We start from the raw sequence: 17,949 nt of genomic DNA on the forward strand, positions 1-17,949 counted from the left end.
CCACACAATGGACATGGACCAATCGCGTCTCTCCCTTTCCGATAGCGATCACATGGAAATCGATGGCTATCGGGTCAACGAGGGAGGTGTGGACATAGAAGACTCTAGCGAGATAGAAATCATATCACTTGAACAGGACGCTGCACCATCGCTAGGCATTGAAGATGGGAATGTTAAAGCTGATCAGGGTAACGATAGTGATGACGATGACGACGACGACAGCGTAGAGATGGAGCTCAGTTTCAGAAATTCGGCGTCCAGACTCGACAACATCATAGACGAGGAGGAGGACGATGAGGAAGAGGAAAAGGATGGTTTCCACGGCGACGGCGGCTCGTTCAGCGGATCAGGGAAATATCCGAGGTCCGGATCGGCGAGACCAAGTTCGTCGAGATCGTACGTGGTTGGTGGTGAACTACAGATCGATGTCGATGATGACGAGGACTGCGATGCTGAAGAGGAAAGAAAAGTAGGTCAAGAGCTTTTCTGTCACGTCATAACGTCTGTGTGCACTGCAGTGTTGGCCGAGGTTCCAAAGTTATTCTAGCTCTATCAGCAGTTCTTTCTTATTCTATTTCTGTACTATATGTGTGGAGATATGTTATTTTCATTCCTCCATTAATTGGGAACATAATATTATAGCTTTCAATTTCTTTTGAATGACATCACGATCTTCATTTTTCCTTTCCCTAGACATCGATCTTTCATGACACACCTGATTCTCGTAACACACACGCCTGTATAGTATTTTCTCTCTGAAAAATATTAATCTGTAGTTGAAAACAAGTGCATTTCATTGTTGCTGTGTTTTAGTCCCATTGTATATCGCCTAACTGAAAGCTGATCCCATTAAATCGAATTGCTTTGTGTGACGTGACTCACACACGTACTGACATACCACTTCCAGCACGTTGTTGATCTGGTTTTCATCTATCTTTATGTCTCAGCTGAGTTTTTATAAAAACATGCACAGTTTAGAAAGCATTGTATTTTCGAATTTTAGGTTGATTGTCCTCCAATCATTACGGTGATAACGAAGTTCATATGAAAGGTGTTGATGTGATGACGGTAATTCATGAAGATGAAACTGCTGGATACGCAATGCCACAGAAATACTAATCATCATGAACATCACAACGGTTATTGCAGTAATTGTCACTGTTGTTATTATGATTATCATCCTCACCATGATAATGCACCATATTTTTTTAAGGGAAATTGAGAATCTACACTATCATTGTATAGTCCACATATTCATTATGATAGCTTTCACCGCGATTTGCTTTGACACAATGAACGCCGTTAACAGTATCATGAAATGAGGGGAAAATGAACATCTCTTGTATAGAGATGATGGACATTGTCTCGTCAGGAAATGCATGTGATTGATTTATTCTCATTTTTTTCTAAGAATAATGCGATCTGCAACTGAATGCCGATGATTATCTAAACGTCAATGACAATAGGCAATACAGGTGCACGTCACATACAGTAACCGACACCCACGAATCACACAGCTCGCGAGTCATACAGGCTATGAGTTCGACACTAGGCAAACCAAGGCCCACGAGACCCCATGTTGTATCCATCGAAGTCGTTTTTACCCATGTAGTGTCGAACTCATGGGCTGTATGACTCGTGGGTGTCGGTCTCGTGGGATGACCCGGCGATATACATGTAACAGTGTCACTGGGTAAAGAAGTTGATCGCACATTCTTCGGTTGCCAAGAAAGCTCGATAACAGTATAGTCTAGATCAGTTCGAGTAATAAATAGAAAGACACATAAAGAATACTCGGATCACCTAATTAAAGACAGTGGGAGAAAAGTTGGATGGGGAGGGAGTAGCTACAGGAGTGAGGGAGAGAGCGAGGGTGGGTAAAATCATGTACATGGGAATACAATATATACACACGAAAATAACATAGCTTTCAGCGTATAGACAAAATGGCATACATGCACGATACAATTGACTCAGATCACTTATCCTACAAATCTTGCGTAAAACGAATTGCCGATTACAAACAAGGGCGTATTCTGCTGTATCTTGTCGTTTAATTGTGTGTGCATGTGTGTGTGTGTGTGTGTGTGTGTGTGTGTGTGTGTGTGTGTGAGTGATTTTGTCCATGTTACGGCCTTGTGGTATGCCATTAACGTTCGTTCGATTTACTTTAGTGGACATTACGAAACAACAGAGTAGAAGGGGTCTTATTACCAGTTTAAGTGGCCATTACACTTTGCCCGCAATTAAAGAATATTTGCAAAATTCTAACAGAAACAATGTCCGCCCCCTCAAATCTGATAAGAGCATGGTTTTTCGTTTCTCTAAAGAAGTCAACACAACTTTACATTCCCTCCTATTAAAAAGGGACTCACCTCATTATACTATATTAGATCAAACATCATTATCTTCATTCCAATTGTTTTCAGCTTTAATTGATTTAATTGTAAACTTATAGATAATGAAACTAGAAATAAAGGACTGGCAGTATCATAGTATACTGTTAACTTTTTAATTGATTCTGATACATAGGTATGCCATTGTGTGAACGTGGTCAGTTTATGCATTTGACTGACTCTAGACAAATGGCTATCACAAAGCCACAGTCCATAGCAGATTACAACTGTGCAGCGCGACTGTGCTTGGTCATTAACACAACTCTGACATGAATACTTCAAAGCTGTAATTGCTTAATAATTAAAGGCTACAGAAATTGTGATAGTCAGCCTTTCGACGATATTAACATCATGATTATTCAGCCCACATTTACCTCGTGACACGAAAAATGAAAAAAAAAATCCACAGTGAATAATGCGAATCGTTATATCTAATCCTATTAGTGAAGTAAAAATTGTCGAGATAAAAACGTACCATATTTGCAGCTATTACTGCTCGAGATCACTAAAGCAATTTGTACCATCGCTGCACCTTATAAGCTGGCTCCTATTGCATAAAAGATGAAGTTAAACTTAGGGCAGAAAATCAAATGTAATTCAATATTTGGCAGTAAGTATCGAGTATTCAGAGACTTACGATTGATCTTTGACTTACAAAATCCATGTATTACTGAATGTGTGATACTTGCTAGGAATTGTGTGCAACGCTAAATAACCAACACGAGGCCTTTAATCACTGAGAACTATGTAGTGCTACTGCAGACTCATTAATGACATCATTAGGTAGGTGTCTTTACGACCTCTTAATGATGGCTTTTGAGACCTCCATTGTCTGCATCTCAGTCTCCCCTTTTCTTTTCTTTTTTTTTGTCAGAAGGGAGATTATTAATGATCTCACACGGGAACAAAGCGAGCAAAGACACAATGGCTACCATTACTTAACGATTTTGTTTTGTTTTGTTATTGTGGGTTTTTTTTAATGTGGTTCCAGTGAGCATGAATACAGCGGACACGATTGCTCCTTTCTTGTAAACGCCTCATTATACGTCTTGCGAGGTGATTATTGGCATAAAATTTGCCTCATTTGATGAGATGGCGCGCACACACACACACACACAAAATAACAACAGACGCAGAGACAGCATTTTGCAAGTACACGTACCAACACTCTTGGCGGAGTGTTCGAAGTCTTCAGAAACGTACAAAATATGTAATGAGCTCTCGAATGAGCATCTCATTGAAACATCGATGAGATGGTTTGAATATCGATGCTCGTAATTCATGACGTAGAGAAAATGCAAAATAGTAATAAAAAAAATGCAGTCTTGATGGCAAGAAGACGTACAAGAGAGAACAAAATGACAAGGTATATCACGGAAGGAAAACTTCTGTTTAGTCAGCTTTTGGTGTGCGTCTTTATACAGACACCAAACGACTCGGTTTGGAAGTCCCGCTCAAACTCCTGTTTTGGAGTGATGGCGGTGCCCGTTGCTTGGCAACGACATGATCTGCTTCGTACTTCAGTACGTGAGGGAGTTGCTGGAGCTTGTTGCTGGGTTGTGGCATGATAATGGCGCAATGTCATAAAACTTTCCGTGTTCTTCACTTACGACTTTCATGGAAGCAGAGGCTCCACTAGCATTACGCAGATAAAATCAGCCCAGTGATTGTTGTCTTTTCTATCCTTCTTAATAGACTCTTTATCGTCTACTTACACACTTTGTGCACATTGATTGAGCGTGACACTAAGTTCCCCCCCCCCCCCCTCTCCCTCTCTTTCTTTAATAAGCAACTCCCGGTCTCTGCTACCGCGCCGCCTTGAATTATGTATTGGTTCACTTATCCGGCTTCTGATGGGTAATGTGGGTTTGAGCAAAATAGAATTTATGCAATTAGAATCCGTTATCCCGGCATCAGGAAGGACTTTAAAATTGCTTATTGCTTCACTGACGTCATACCTTTATTTTTCTCTGCTAAGAACCTTGATGGACCTTTGATGGAAAATTATAAGCCTACTTTTCCTTGAAGAAGCGACCTGTCTCCGCACTGTCGTAAGCGGAGCCGGGCTAAAGGGGTATTCGTTTAATCTTCGGCTCTCTGCTCATCAGAGCCGGAAGTTTTCGCGTCATTTCTCTGTCGAAATAAATTCCGGCTAATATTGTTCAGCTTCCTTTGTGGGGCAATTAACAGCCAATGCAAGAGGGCGAAGAAGAACCAATTTCCCCTCTATTCTTTGACACTTGCCTAAGATACCAATTAAAGCCGTAGTTAAGCTACTGGTCATTACTATAAAGAACACAACACAGAAGGTCCAAAACATTTGCATAAATCATACTAGTATACGTCTTACAATGCGATTGCAGTGAAGTAATATGCAAGGTATCTTTCATTTTTTAAAAGAACAATCGCAAAACCATCTTGTTCGTCTGATAAATTTCGTCTTACTTTAAAGGGGGGGGGGGTGTTGCCTCTATACTCTTGGGCTTTAGCTTTATCACTATCATTTGGCGTGTATCAAACACACTAATTCACGAAGGTGTTAAAGACAGAAGCTTGCCATGATTATATCAGTATGTGCATCTTATATACTGAACAGCTATGTGACAAAGTTAAGTGCTGTGTAGTCTCCTGATAAAATCTTCTATTTCGCGGTTAGTCTTAAAGTTGTATAATAATGCTTTCATGAGCTGAGGCCAGGCTGACTGAAAAATACGTGTGCAAATCCGTACACTAGACTAGAAAAAAAAATATGAAGGAATCTTCCACATTGTTCTCTATCTAAAATTGGTTGCCGAGCAACAGTAGCTTTTGTTGTCGTGAAACCTGAAATCCCCGTAATCAAACCCATTCTGCTCACATCACATACAGAGCGAATGACTGTTGAATGTAAATACGGCAGGTAGTGTGCGCCGTTCTGATGCATTTCATGTGAAAATCAATAACAGCGTCCTTTAAAGGGTTCCTTACCTTTTGTTAGGTTCAGAGCTAAGGGTTTCTTTGAATGGAGACCTCATTGTGCACCACACGATGGGAGCTAATTAAAGAGGTAACGGAGAGTGAATGGAGGCGATAAATCAATATCTGCGTGACTACACCAGCTGAAAGTTACAGGAGGAAAGATTGTTCTAAGAACTCGTTCTTCTCCTATCCGGCAGAACTTTGAACCATGCCAAATCGCAATTTCAGGACCAATGAAACATATTGCTTGATTACATTGCTGTGCGTCAAAGACATTATTTACCATTAGTTTCCAGATGAAACAAAAACCCAGCTTTAGTGCTTCAAAATAGTTGTAAAATGTTAGTCAGGGATAGAAACAACGAATGTAAAAATTTGAATCCGTATAATCGATGATAAGTATTGTTAAATATACAAATGTTAACAATACACTGCAAAAAGTCCGGTGTTAAATAGTGAACACCGAGCTGGTGTTATATTTTCGGTGCTCATTTATGGTGTTAAATTAACACCTCCGGGTGTCATTTCCAAATTTTAAACTGTTTTTTGAAGAGTTTCTTAGTAACTGCACTTCTTGTTGATTTTTAATATAAACAAGACGATCATGAATTTTACATTAAAATACTAGATTTTTAAAAAAATGTGAAAATAAATTTACACCAAAGTAACACCAGCTGGTGTGGTCTCTTATTGAAGCTGGACGGGTGTTAAACCATTGATATTAACACCAACAAATATCAAATCAACACCATGTGGTGTCATTTTTGAATTAACACCAGTACAGTGTCAAAATAACACCAGGTACAGTGTCAAATTAACACCACGAAGTGTCAGGTGAACACTTTTCAACACCATCACAGTGCATTTTCAACACCTGTGGGTGTGGTCCTCTATTGAAGTTTGATGGGTGTTAGATTTAACACCCGTGGTGTTAAATCTAACACCGATGTTTTTACAGTGTAGTTATGATATCTTTTTTTAGACTTGACCATCCGGTTATGGTTTAATGAGAAAATAGTGATTTCTCTTTATATTCAAGGCTTTATTGCGAAATCTGTGTATGGTATAATATATGTAGGATGTTTTGTGATAAAACTGACCTACACATACAACACAAAATCAAATGTGATATTTCGAACATTTTTTAATCACTGCTCCCAATAGTAAACAGTACTTGTAAATGCAATATGTTTCTAATGCACTGAATTTGATAGCGTGAAGGCATTTTGGCAATCTTGTTGTAGATTATAGACCTGCATGTCCGGAGAAAACGATACGAACTGCATACTGTATATACGCATAAGGAATCCTGGGTAAAATGAACAGAGAAATCAGATTAAAAAATAACAAAACAAACAAACAAACAAACAAACAAACAAACAAACAAAATCCACGGGGGAAAAAACATTATGGAGACACGTTAACCTATAGGTTGGTTTTATTTCGTTTTGATTTTGTTGACCCATGAATCCTGAAACAAAGGCATAAATATAGAATAAAACCCTATAAAAAAGAATACTCCGCATCTCACAGGATGGCTTCAACAAACTAGTATTGGAGGTCCTATAGTCAGACGCTCTTGCCTATACACCTTTATACCTGCTGATTAATGGTTCTAAGTGAGTCACAAGCATAACTATAAAGAGCATAATTGTGGAGCTACAACACGGCTCCATAATAGAGTAAGGTGAATACATAAGTTGAATTTATATTACACGTCTACGGTTAGACGTTACAATATCTCGAGCTCAGGTGGAAGGAATTACAGAGCACATCGATGACAAGGCAGTAATTAAGATTTTGACACGTCTGTTCACATTTAAACAAAGAGCGTGCTAAACAGCAGCATACTCCTAAAAACCAACCAACCAATCAAACAAACAAACGAACAAACACCCAAATACAAACAAAACAAAACAAAACAAAATAAAACAAAACAAAACAAAACAAAACGTCAGGCTGACCACAGTTCAGGAAAGTTCACTTTCCAGAAAGGGGATTTAGCGGAATGAAATGTGTTCACTCACCACTCACTGGGACTATTATTCAACGGATAAAAGTTCTTTGACAGCAAATCTGGTAGGAGGCATTCGTTTCTGTGCTGTTATGAAGATACAAACATTAAAAAAGAACTCACACTTATACGCATCACACAGAACGACAACAATTTCACCTGACAATACTTATTGTTTAAATGATATGGACTTTGCGGTAAATGATCTTATGATATATCATCATTCTATATGAATTAACAGCTTTTTTTTTCTTTAAAAAATGTATTTTGAATTAAGAACCATGAAGTAACTTGCTTGCTTTAATCTTTCTTTGAATTTCCTTACCACAGTCAAAGGACGATGAAGTGTACAGAAAGTCATCATTGTCGGTAAGTCCCAACACTGCTCTTAATCCTGCTTGGTATAATACAAGAATTTAAAAAAAATAATCATATAACGCTAATTATACCCACATGCGTTATTACCTGAACGTGACATAGCGCCGCGATCTCTAGTTTTTGACCGGGTTTTACCACAACGTGATTTTTTAAGAATTATTTTGAGTGCACTTAACTATAGACCATAATTGCGACATTTTAATTAGAATAGGGCATGATCTAGCATTTTGTTTATAACGTTTATCCTCTGTGAAGAAACAAACAAACAAACATTAATATAATGCATACAGTTACTCTTACGGACAAGACTTAACGTCACTCATGACTGTGCTGTAGATGTTTGAAGCCACAATCAGCAAAGTATGAATTTACTGTAGGCCCTACCAGACGATGTACTGTTTGTAAGGATGCAAACAACATTACTAGAATACTTCATACAACGTAGAGACGCATATACTCATCTCTGGTAAAATAGTGTAGATCTCACGTTTGTCCCAGGTTTTATAATGTCCTCATAATATAAGACGTCATTTATGTTAGACTTTTAAAAACATTTTCATGTGACGGCTTACCAGCTTGGCCTCTACCACGCGGGCAGTGGGAAGTCGGGATGCAGTCCCATTAAAAGTTCTGTTCCATAGCGCGGAAAATCTACCAGATCTACCTCATTATCAGACGTTATTAGTCGTGGGAACTGGCACAATCCTTGGCTCTCATTGCCTTTATCAAAGTACAATCGGTAATCTGACCAAATCATCAAGAAAAAAGCATTAGGCAATATTGACGCACGCTCGCAAATATCGATATCATACATGGCTCTTAACAATGAGACATTATAACTGTTAACTGCGCTCCAATTGTGCTCGCGAAAGTGGAAGGGAATTGGTCAAATTGCATGCTTATAGTAACCTTGCACCTCGTGCGAACGGACAGACTTTTAGTTGTTTTCCAGACCATGAATGCATAGAAATAAGCTAACTGTTAAGAAATGAAGCTTTAATGTCTTCAGTGACAAAAGATTATACAGTATGCAGACGTGCTAATAGGGATCTTCAGTCAAAATCACAACAATGCTGGCTCATGTCCTGAAGTATTCCCGGGATTTTTCCGGGGAAAATCCTTCATGGAAGCGCGCACGCTTAAGAGAGCTGACAGCCTACTTTCGCGGGAAAAATACAATCTCGTCTACTGTAAAACCCTCTGGTCTGCTCTCCCCTCGAACCCTGCAGGCTCTCGATCGGTTCCGGAAGGCCGGACGCCAGGTGAAGTTCATGTGTGGGGTTCAGCTGAGCCTTAACAAATGCGCCGAGGAAGCGGGCAAGGGCACGTTCTCCATCCAGATCGCCGATCTCATGGAGAAGATGTCCCGCACGCCCAGCGTGGTCTACATTCCGGAGAACAGCACCGAGCGACTGAGCTTCAACGCCACAGACTACCGCTCCAAGTACGAGGTAAGGAGGACTGGAAGACGTGACCCGCCTCCTCCGGAGGGGGATGGGGAGCTGTCATAACGGGTGTCAACTCTGTCTAGCAACACCAAATGTGATGCTCAAATGTGATTATGTGGCTTCGTATTGTAAATTTTACCATTCAGAATCCATGACTGATTCTTGAAATAACAGTACACGTTTTGCAGAATTAAAACATTTGTTTTTCTCACGAATTTACTGATTTTTGCAAATGTCTTACTGATTTTGTGCAAAATGTAATACATTCTGCCAGTTCAATCTTCTCTTTCTCAAATATAAGAAGTGCAGCTACTGAAATTCAGACGTGGCAATCTAATGATGCCAGGATGAGGAATTCTGCGAGAAATTCCTCCAGAACTTGACGAATTAACGGATGAATAGTGGCCTTCACAGCCTATTGCACTGTGTTCATTCGCTACACGGTGATAGTAATCATAAATATTTCATTAAAGTCTTACTGCGGCTAATTTCAATTCGCCTAGTATCTCCACTCAAGAACAAAAAAAAAATAGACTACTAAAGACAAAGACTCATACAAAAACAAAACAACAACTAATAAGCAAACATCATCAATATCATACAACAGACATCTACAGGCACCGAGAATCTGTACATTTAACAACGTATACTAGCCTTATGATTAGTGAAGTTAGATTCACTTTGTGACATCACAGGTTTCCTATAAACATCTCATCTTCCACTTCTCATTACAGTTTACGTGGCCGGAGAAAGCGCGAGCTGTCCTGCAGAAGGCCCCAGTGGACCGGACGGCCGAAGATATCCGCCTGGTGAGGAGTCTCATGAGGGGGCTCTACAGCTTCCGGAAGTACTCTTCTGTTCTCCAGGACCTTATCTGCAAGGTCATTCGATACGCCAAGTAAGTTGCATCGCCATTTAACGCTCTCCCAACATTGATCGAGACGCGACGAGCAAGAAGTTTAAGAGGCAATGATCTAATGCGACGATACGATTTCTTGTGATGCACTCTTAGCAACATATTCCCCGCACAAACCAAATGATTTTGAAATCCAAACAAAGAATTTCATGTAAAACTAGGAGATACTTTGAGGCAGTTCGAATTTCATAGCCTACCAACGGGCTCCAGCCATTCCCAGCTGTTGTGCCACCGTTCTGTTATACATGTACGTCCATTATAGCGCAGTTCCGTGTATAATACACCAGCCTTTTGTCCAATGGAATGAAAATTAAATGTCAGAAGTTCCCGCAGTTAAGAACCCAGTTAAAACTTAGTCCCCTAATTACCAGTTAATGTCTTGTATAGTTGTAGTATTTACACAGTGACAAGACCCCATACTGGATTACCAGCACCAATATGACCAATTATGACATCATTTCCGTGCGCGCGTCTCGTATTGGTCGTTCTTTTCCCGTATATATCTCTCCTTCTGTTGTTTTTTGTTTTCTTTATTGCTCCTCTGTTTCAAAAGAATCGGACAGTAATTCCAGTAACTTGCACTGCAAAGTTTGGATTTCTTGTCTAAGAAGAGGTGGTGCAACCACTTCCCAATGATTGAAACATTGCAGCTTTCTTGGCTTTTGTTTAATCAAGCAATACAGAGTCGACTTCTCATCTCAAATTTGCTACAAGTTGCCTATACAAGAAATCACAACAACGCCCTATACATCGAATTCTTCAAACGACGAGCTCTTATCTCACTATTAACTAAACAACTTGGCATTTGATGGATTATTAAAACAGGTATGGTCGACGTCGAGTCGTGGTTCGGAAAGGACATCCTGGATTCTCGTTCTACTTCATCTTCTCTGGCGCAGTGGGTGTCACCCTCGAGGAAGACGAGATGAACGCCTTCGTCAAGAAGGAGGTCAACATCTTGAAGAAAGGCGCGAGCTTTGGGGTAAACCTGCTAAACTTTTCTTCAAACATGAATTACAATGGACAAAGTTAGACCCTTAATTCTCCGGAAGCGCTTTCAGATTCCACACTATGTCGTATTATATGGAGCTATCTTATAGGAAACCATAAGAAAAAAGAATACGTTATTGTAAATGCATAGTCGCAAGAGTGGCACACAGATGCTAAGGGGGGGGGGGGGGGCGCAACTAATATTTCTGATGCCACTTCCGGGTTTCATTTCATTAAAAAAAATTCTTTTGTTTTTAACGAAAAATAAAGGGGGGGGGGGGCGTGCGCCGGTTGCCCCCCCCCCCCCCCCCCCCCCCCCCCTGGATCCGCCACTGTTAACTCTCCGCCCCTTCCTTTGCTTTTTGATGCTTCTTTTGCTTAGTTTACCTTTAGTTTACGTTCCATTTCTATGAATGTTGCATCATCTAGTAGCCCAACGATGACATTTTCGGATCAAGAAATATAAATATCAATGTTCCAAACTTAAATGCTGTTGGGCGCTTTGAGCAACCGTATCGCCGTCACTTTTCAATATTCTCCTTCCCTTCTCCTTTTCGTCATTCTTCGAATCAGGAAATTGCTCTAATAAAGGAGACTCGAAGGAAGGCCACAGTCGTGTGCCTCCAAGACACCGAATTCCTGGTCGTCGACGCCGACGAGTTCTTCGACAACAACCTCCATCTCCACATCCAGCAGGACTTCGAATATCGGCTCGATTTTCTGAGGTAGGAGACGTGTGCATGTTGGTACGCACTTCAATTCCCGTTTGTTTGTTTGTTTGTTTGCTTGTTTTTGATCCCTTGATCAATCATCAGTTTTTATGAATACAGTTGCTTGTAATTTGAAGCGTTGACTTTAAATCATGCGGGATTATAATTACACTATGTTGATAAGCTGTATGCCATACCGACAAGGAAACTGTCGCCCCAAGAAGTGTAGTACGTGAATTAAATAACATCAGTAAGCACCTATTGATATTACATATATCAATTAATATTAAAATAATGTATTATGTGAATGTATTTGACTGTAGTGACGATTCTTTCCTTAAAAAAAAATATTGCCGGAAATTTGATTAATAAAAGTTTAATCATAATCATAACGTCTTTCAACATAATTATGATATAACACAGCATGAATTCTCATCTACATGATTGTATGTTTCTTCGATTTTATGCTATAGAAAAAAAATGCACTGCGAGAAATAGTCATGCTAGTGTTCACAATGACTACAATATACAGTCAAACCTGTGTATAGGGAAGGGAGACGAAAAAAGTGGCCGTTATAGACAGATGGCCGCTATAGACAGGTGGCCGCTAAGACAGGTTTGACTGTACTTATTTTTGATGATGGCGCAATCCTTTCTCGAAATGTTGCTCTAATGACGATGAACATGCGGCATTAATGAAAGGCACCAATCATCTTGTAAAATGATATGATCATTGACTGGATATGATGCTTGTAAAGGCTGTTTGAAGTCGAATAATTTTGCGTCACTTTCTAGAAGATACGATAAGGCCATGGAATTAGCCGAACAGCAATAGAATTCCCAGAATAAAGAGTGAACACAAATCCAGGTATATTTTAATTCTTTAATAAAGAGAAAATATTTGTGTGTTTTCGTGACAGTCAAAAATGCAGTGTTTTTTTCTTACAGCCAACTGATGATCTAGTACAACAACAGCAACGACAACGGATAGCTTTAAATGGAGGTTATATGTAGCAGAAGGAGTACAATAGATCGAAAACGATGAAGACGTCAACATATGCACATAGAAAAGGTGCATGTATGGCCTTTGTCTTCTTTTATTAAAATCTGATTTTTTTTCTGTCTTTATAATTGATCTATTCATCCATATATGTACTTACCTGCTTACTTATTGTGCTGTTTTGCCCAATTTCAGTCGCATGAAGATCTTCTCGACATGGGCAACGGAGAATCTGGAGGAGATTTCCGACATGGGTCGACTAGAAGAATACTGCAACGAGTCGCTGATTGTCAAAGACGCGCGCAATTCCGATTGGCTGCTCATCGTCACCAAGGTAACGGAGGTTGACGGGCTTGCAAGAGCGCCTCCAATCCGCATGTGTTAATGTATACAATAATAATGATAATAATAGGGTCTTCTTTATCCAGGGTAGCCACTGCTCTACCAGAGGGCCCTGCCATTATTATCACCCTGTAGCTTTGCCAGGTACCCATTTACACACCTGGGTCGAGAGGAACATTGTGGGAAAAAACATCTTGTCCAGGGACGTAAGCACCGAGCGGGAATCGAACTCGGATCCTCCGATTGGGAGTCGGAAGTTTTATCCACTATGCCACAGGGGTATTCCCGAGCTGGGTTTCATTTACCTTTATATTGTCATATTTGTAACACTTTATCCGGGTGACGTAGGCTCTACGTGACATGTTACACTCGACTTGATAAGAGTAATACAACTTGCCTATTATAATATGAATACAAGTTGTATTCCTGGCAAGACCTAGCAAAGAACGTCTTAAGTGGTCCAAACCAAGCAATGGAACCTTACTTTTGCTGTCTAAGAAGCTTTAAAATTTTCGTGGAAAGTGCAGGGAAATTAAGCGGGATACACATATCCGAGAACAGTGATGAATACGCAAAAAGCTGTTTGTCGGTTTTCTAGTAAATGTATTGTCAAATAGAAATTGATTTAAAAAAAAATCATCCATCATTCTGTATCTCTTGTATGGCATGAAAATCCAACATCGCTAATGACTATAGAAATCACGCAAAGGGTATCATTCCCCCTCTAACACAAATCATATCACCCATATCGGTATACGTTGTGGAAGATTCACTCTCTGAATATCGTACAGTAATACCTTCAAAGGTTAACAGTAACTATACTGGTATCATTGCTAACCATGGGAAATCCAAAAGCACTAGACTATACCAAGACCATCAGCTGTAAATACTATAAGAAGAGGGTCAATAGACTCATACTTTCCTCTCATTTTTCTAATCGACTGATTAGTTCAAAACCTCCGTTATGTCACGTTGATATAGGGCCGAGCTGACGTGCTGAAACTAGTGGACCTAGCCCAGCTTTACATGTCCAAGCAAGCCGAGGAAGAGGAGGTCATCCAGATGTCCCGAAAGGCTCGCGTCCTCAGCGGGCGCTCGGTCACCATGTGGAGCGATGACATCGGATCCAAGGTCATGCAACATCAGCAGCAACAGCAGCAACAGCGGCAACAGATGCTGCAGGATCAGGACAGGGAGCGCGGCGGGCAGCGGGCGACGACCGGCGCCAATCGGACGGGACTGGAGTCGCAGAGGAAAACATCGGCCAAGGGGTCGACCGTGAACGGCAGACGGAGACCAAAGACTACCGGTACGTAATACGATGTCCTCCTCCTCCCCAATCTAATCTTTCATTTACTGTAACATCGCAATTATTTCATATACTTCATAAAGAGTGGGATACTAATGTATTTTGGAGGGTGAAAATTTACCGGGAGGTGCTGCTAGAAATGAATTCGCAGCAAGATTTTGAAAGTGATGACGCTCTGGATCATTTCTCTTTGTTACGTGTGAAATAGTTATGATCAACAAAGATGTCTAGGCTACATTCATTCGTTTGGCAGAACGTGGTTGGTTGATGCCGTCACATTTTGCGTTACTGCTGTTAGTCAGCAAAGGCGAACAACAGTGGGTTGGTATCATCTTTTTTTAATGTCCGGATGTCCAATATGCCTCGTCTCTCGATGACACCATCCACGCGAGATACGATGTACTCCAAACGGAAATTATGCATAATCCACATCCTACACTCAGACTTATGATGCCAGGGACGTCTACCTTACTTCTCATCCTTTGCTCTCTCTCTCTCTCTCTCTCTCTCTCTCTTTTCGTTTGTCAACTCTCTTCCTCTCTGTCTTTCCAACCTGAATCTGAACTACAGGCCAGATAGCGTCGAGGATGCGCACGCAGACAGACAACGAGGTCGACGACGATGACAACGAGAGAAGGATCCGCAGCAGGAGCGCGACGGTGCGGCTGAAGGAACCCGACAAGCGGGTGCTCAGCCCGGGCGAAGACGAGGATGACGACGAAGATGTCGAGCTAGAAGAGAGTGGCACATCGCGTTCGAGGCCAAGGACTGGGACGGCGAGTCATAGGACGTAAGTCCACTTGTGAAATCGGCTATCTGCCGTTACGAAATGGTGCTGGTGCCGACAAAGCCTTGACTGGTCCGACCTGGCAAAACACCCGCCAATTTGCGATGTCCGAGTTGCGCACGCGTATGCTAAATGTTTGATATACAATACTGCGGCGGGGGCGAGTCGGTCGCCACACTCCTCATGCATTCGCCACACGCATGCGCGCATGGGGCACCGCAGTAATGGCGGATTTTGCTGCCAGGTCGGATCGGTCTGTAGGCGGTTTAGATGCTCTATCGCCAGCCTTATCTGATTACCATGCGTTTTCAACTTTAACACTGGAAACGCAATTTCACATCGAAACATCATGAATAGAATATTACCTGGAAGAGTCGATGCTTCAGATGTGAAGAATAAAAGAATTCATAAGGCTTTTAAGATGATAGAATGTGAAATAAAATGAGTTTATAAATCACACACTAAAACATGCAAACTTCATAAATCATTGTGACACACTGTGGGAGCCCACCGCATTTGAATGTTCTTTACAGATAGATGGCGCTATAATAAAATGCTGATCAGCACATCGTTGGCGTCGTCATCATTGTCATCATCACCATTGTAATCATCATCATCATCATCATCATCATCAACAACATCATCATCATCGTCATCATCACATTTACGAACTTCCTTTCACCTGCATAGACGTATATACGAATGATGAGTTAATGTGGTTAAGAAAGGAATGAAACATACGTATAAAAACGGACATTTTTCTCTTCTTCCAGGACTTCGGAACCATCTGACGAGACGCCGTGCAGACTTCCAGATTACATTACCCTTGGCCTGGAGACAATCAAAGCACCTGGGGTCGATGCCGGCGTCTACATCCAGGTCGATGCGTTACGCCCGGGCGACTGCTTCGTAAGTTCTGTGATTTCAGCGGTGCTTGAAATAGATACGAAGTTAAGAATAGATTTTGTTTGGAAACCCTTACTTACAAGGCTTTTTTTCCGTAGGACTACAAATACGATCATAGGGTGGAGTTAAGATTTTGGTATTTTTTACTTAGTAGTAAAAGGATTTCCCTTGAGAGATCCACAATGAATAAGCAATGGTTGTAGTGGGTCCCTACTTTTCAGCAGGTCATTTCAATTTTGTGAGACTGACAATTGGGCTGAATAAATTTTCATGGACATAGTTCAGATAGTGTTGTCGGCAAAATATTTCTTTCTCAAGCTTTTGACGTTCAATCTTGACGTTCTTTTAAAAAATTAGAATGGCATTGATATGGTCTAAGAGTATTTTTACCCAGTGGTTGGACTTTTCGAGTAATGACGAGGTAAGCTCTTCAGACCTATTTATTGTTTTCCAAGCTTCTCATGTATGATAAATTATGATCGTTGTTGTTGCTTTGGCTGTATTTCCGTTCCATTCAGGGGGTTCAGGGTGTCTTGGGTCACATGCCACATCTCTCCGTCGTCAGCCACGGCTGTGAACTCATTCGCATCTCCATGTCCAAATTTCGCGAGTACGCCGACGAAGAAACTATGAATAAAGTAAGAGAACTCATTCCGACCTACGCAAGCGATCTGGAGCTCTGGCGGAGCTTCCGGAAGCAGAACAAGTGGAACAACTTCAAATCCGGTGTGGTCCGAGAGGTCAGGAGGCACGCCACGCCGACAGGGTCGTCCGTTCGCGGCGGCGGGGCTGGCAGCAAATCGTCGGTGAAGGGGTCCGTAACCAGCGACTGGGTGACGAACACGTGGAGTAGGCGGAACACCGGAAGGGATTCGGTGGGACCTAGCACCACGCCCTTGCCGAAAATACCGACAAATGCTGACGATGAGGGGAAAAGTCCGAAGAGTCCACGCCTTCGACGGAGAGGTAACTAATTATTGTTGATCTGATCCTCTCAAAGAAACGCTCCATGTTCGTTTAAAGTGAAATAATGTGTTTGATGTGGCGGTCTCTTCGGTGTTCCCTAAGCATTAATGTCTAATCAAGGAGGTACTATAGGTTTGATAACGAACATGTGTACACATGGGAAGCAATGAAACTTGAAGAAATGATTATCCTAACAACACGAACAAGTGAATAAACAGGAAAACGAACATAATTATGCCAACTGTGTGCCCAATTCGATGTGACCATTTTCTTCTTTTTCTCAAAGGGAAGAGTAAGGAGATAATTAGGACAGAGAGAGGACGAGAATGAGTGTGGGTTCAGTTTTGGAGAGTGTACTCTAAGGTTTACAGATCGCAATATCAGAATTCATGGCTTTTATTCCGTTTTGTTTTATCTCAGGGAAAAGTGGTCTCTCCAGCGCCGCTACGACAAGACCCAACAGTCGAGCACAAAGTCGAGCAGCAAGCACTCGCTACACCGAATCAAGACCCGCGACAAGACAATCATTTTCTCAGCACGACCTCAAAGTCCTAGAAAGGCGTCGTTCCAGTATGCCCGCCGCGCGTCTTGCGTCCGCCTCCCAGTCGTTTGGGTACCAATCACTGTCCCATGCTCAGAGCATGGTGGGTGGAGCCATGGGCGGATCCATGGGCATGGGCGGGGAGAAGCAACTAAACGCTCGATCTTCGATGCCCCATATGCACATCCCTGATTTGGCCAGTTTCACCAAGCCAACATACACGAGTAGCCGCAGCTGGCGGGAGCTGAAATCTTGAATATAGAAGTTTTCTCTCGTCTGCTGTGACCT

The 17,949-nt window shown here is 41.4% G+C and overlaps 1 protein-coding gene across 1 annotated transcript; it reads left to right on the forward strand.

Annotated features, from left to right (window-relative positions):
• The first annotated feature begins 382 nt into the window (after window positions 1–382).
• LOC139720891 (uncharacterized) lies at window positions 383–17,917 on the forward strand. Its single transcript, XM_071632221.1, has 12 exons — window positions 383–469; window positions 7,705–7,737; window positions 8,976–9,197; window positions 9,929–10,092; window positions 10,936–11,092; window positions 11,674–11,825; window positions 13,006–13,144; window positions 14,134–14,461; window positions 15,032–15,251; window positions 16,022–16,157; window positions 16,673–17,120; window positions 17,541–17,917. The coding sequence occupies exons 3-12, from the start codon at window positions 9,018–9,020 to the stop codon at window positions 17,915–17,917; spliced, it is 2,301 nt and encodes a 766-aa protein (XP_071488322.1). The 5' UTR covers window positions 383–469; window positions 7,705–7,737; window positions 8,976–9,017.
• Window positions 17,918–17,949: the final 32 nt, after the last annotated feature.

Source organism: Diadema antillarum, unplaced genomic scaffold (genome assembly GCF_040938485.1).
Source record: "Diadema antillarum isolate AM-2024a unplaced genomic scaffold, OU_Dant_1.0 scf00000134, whole genome shotgun sequence".
NCBI classification, from domain to species: domain Eukaryota; kingdom Metazoa; phylum Echinodermata; class Echinoidea; order Diadematoida; family Diadematidae; genus Diadema; species Diadema antillarum.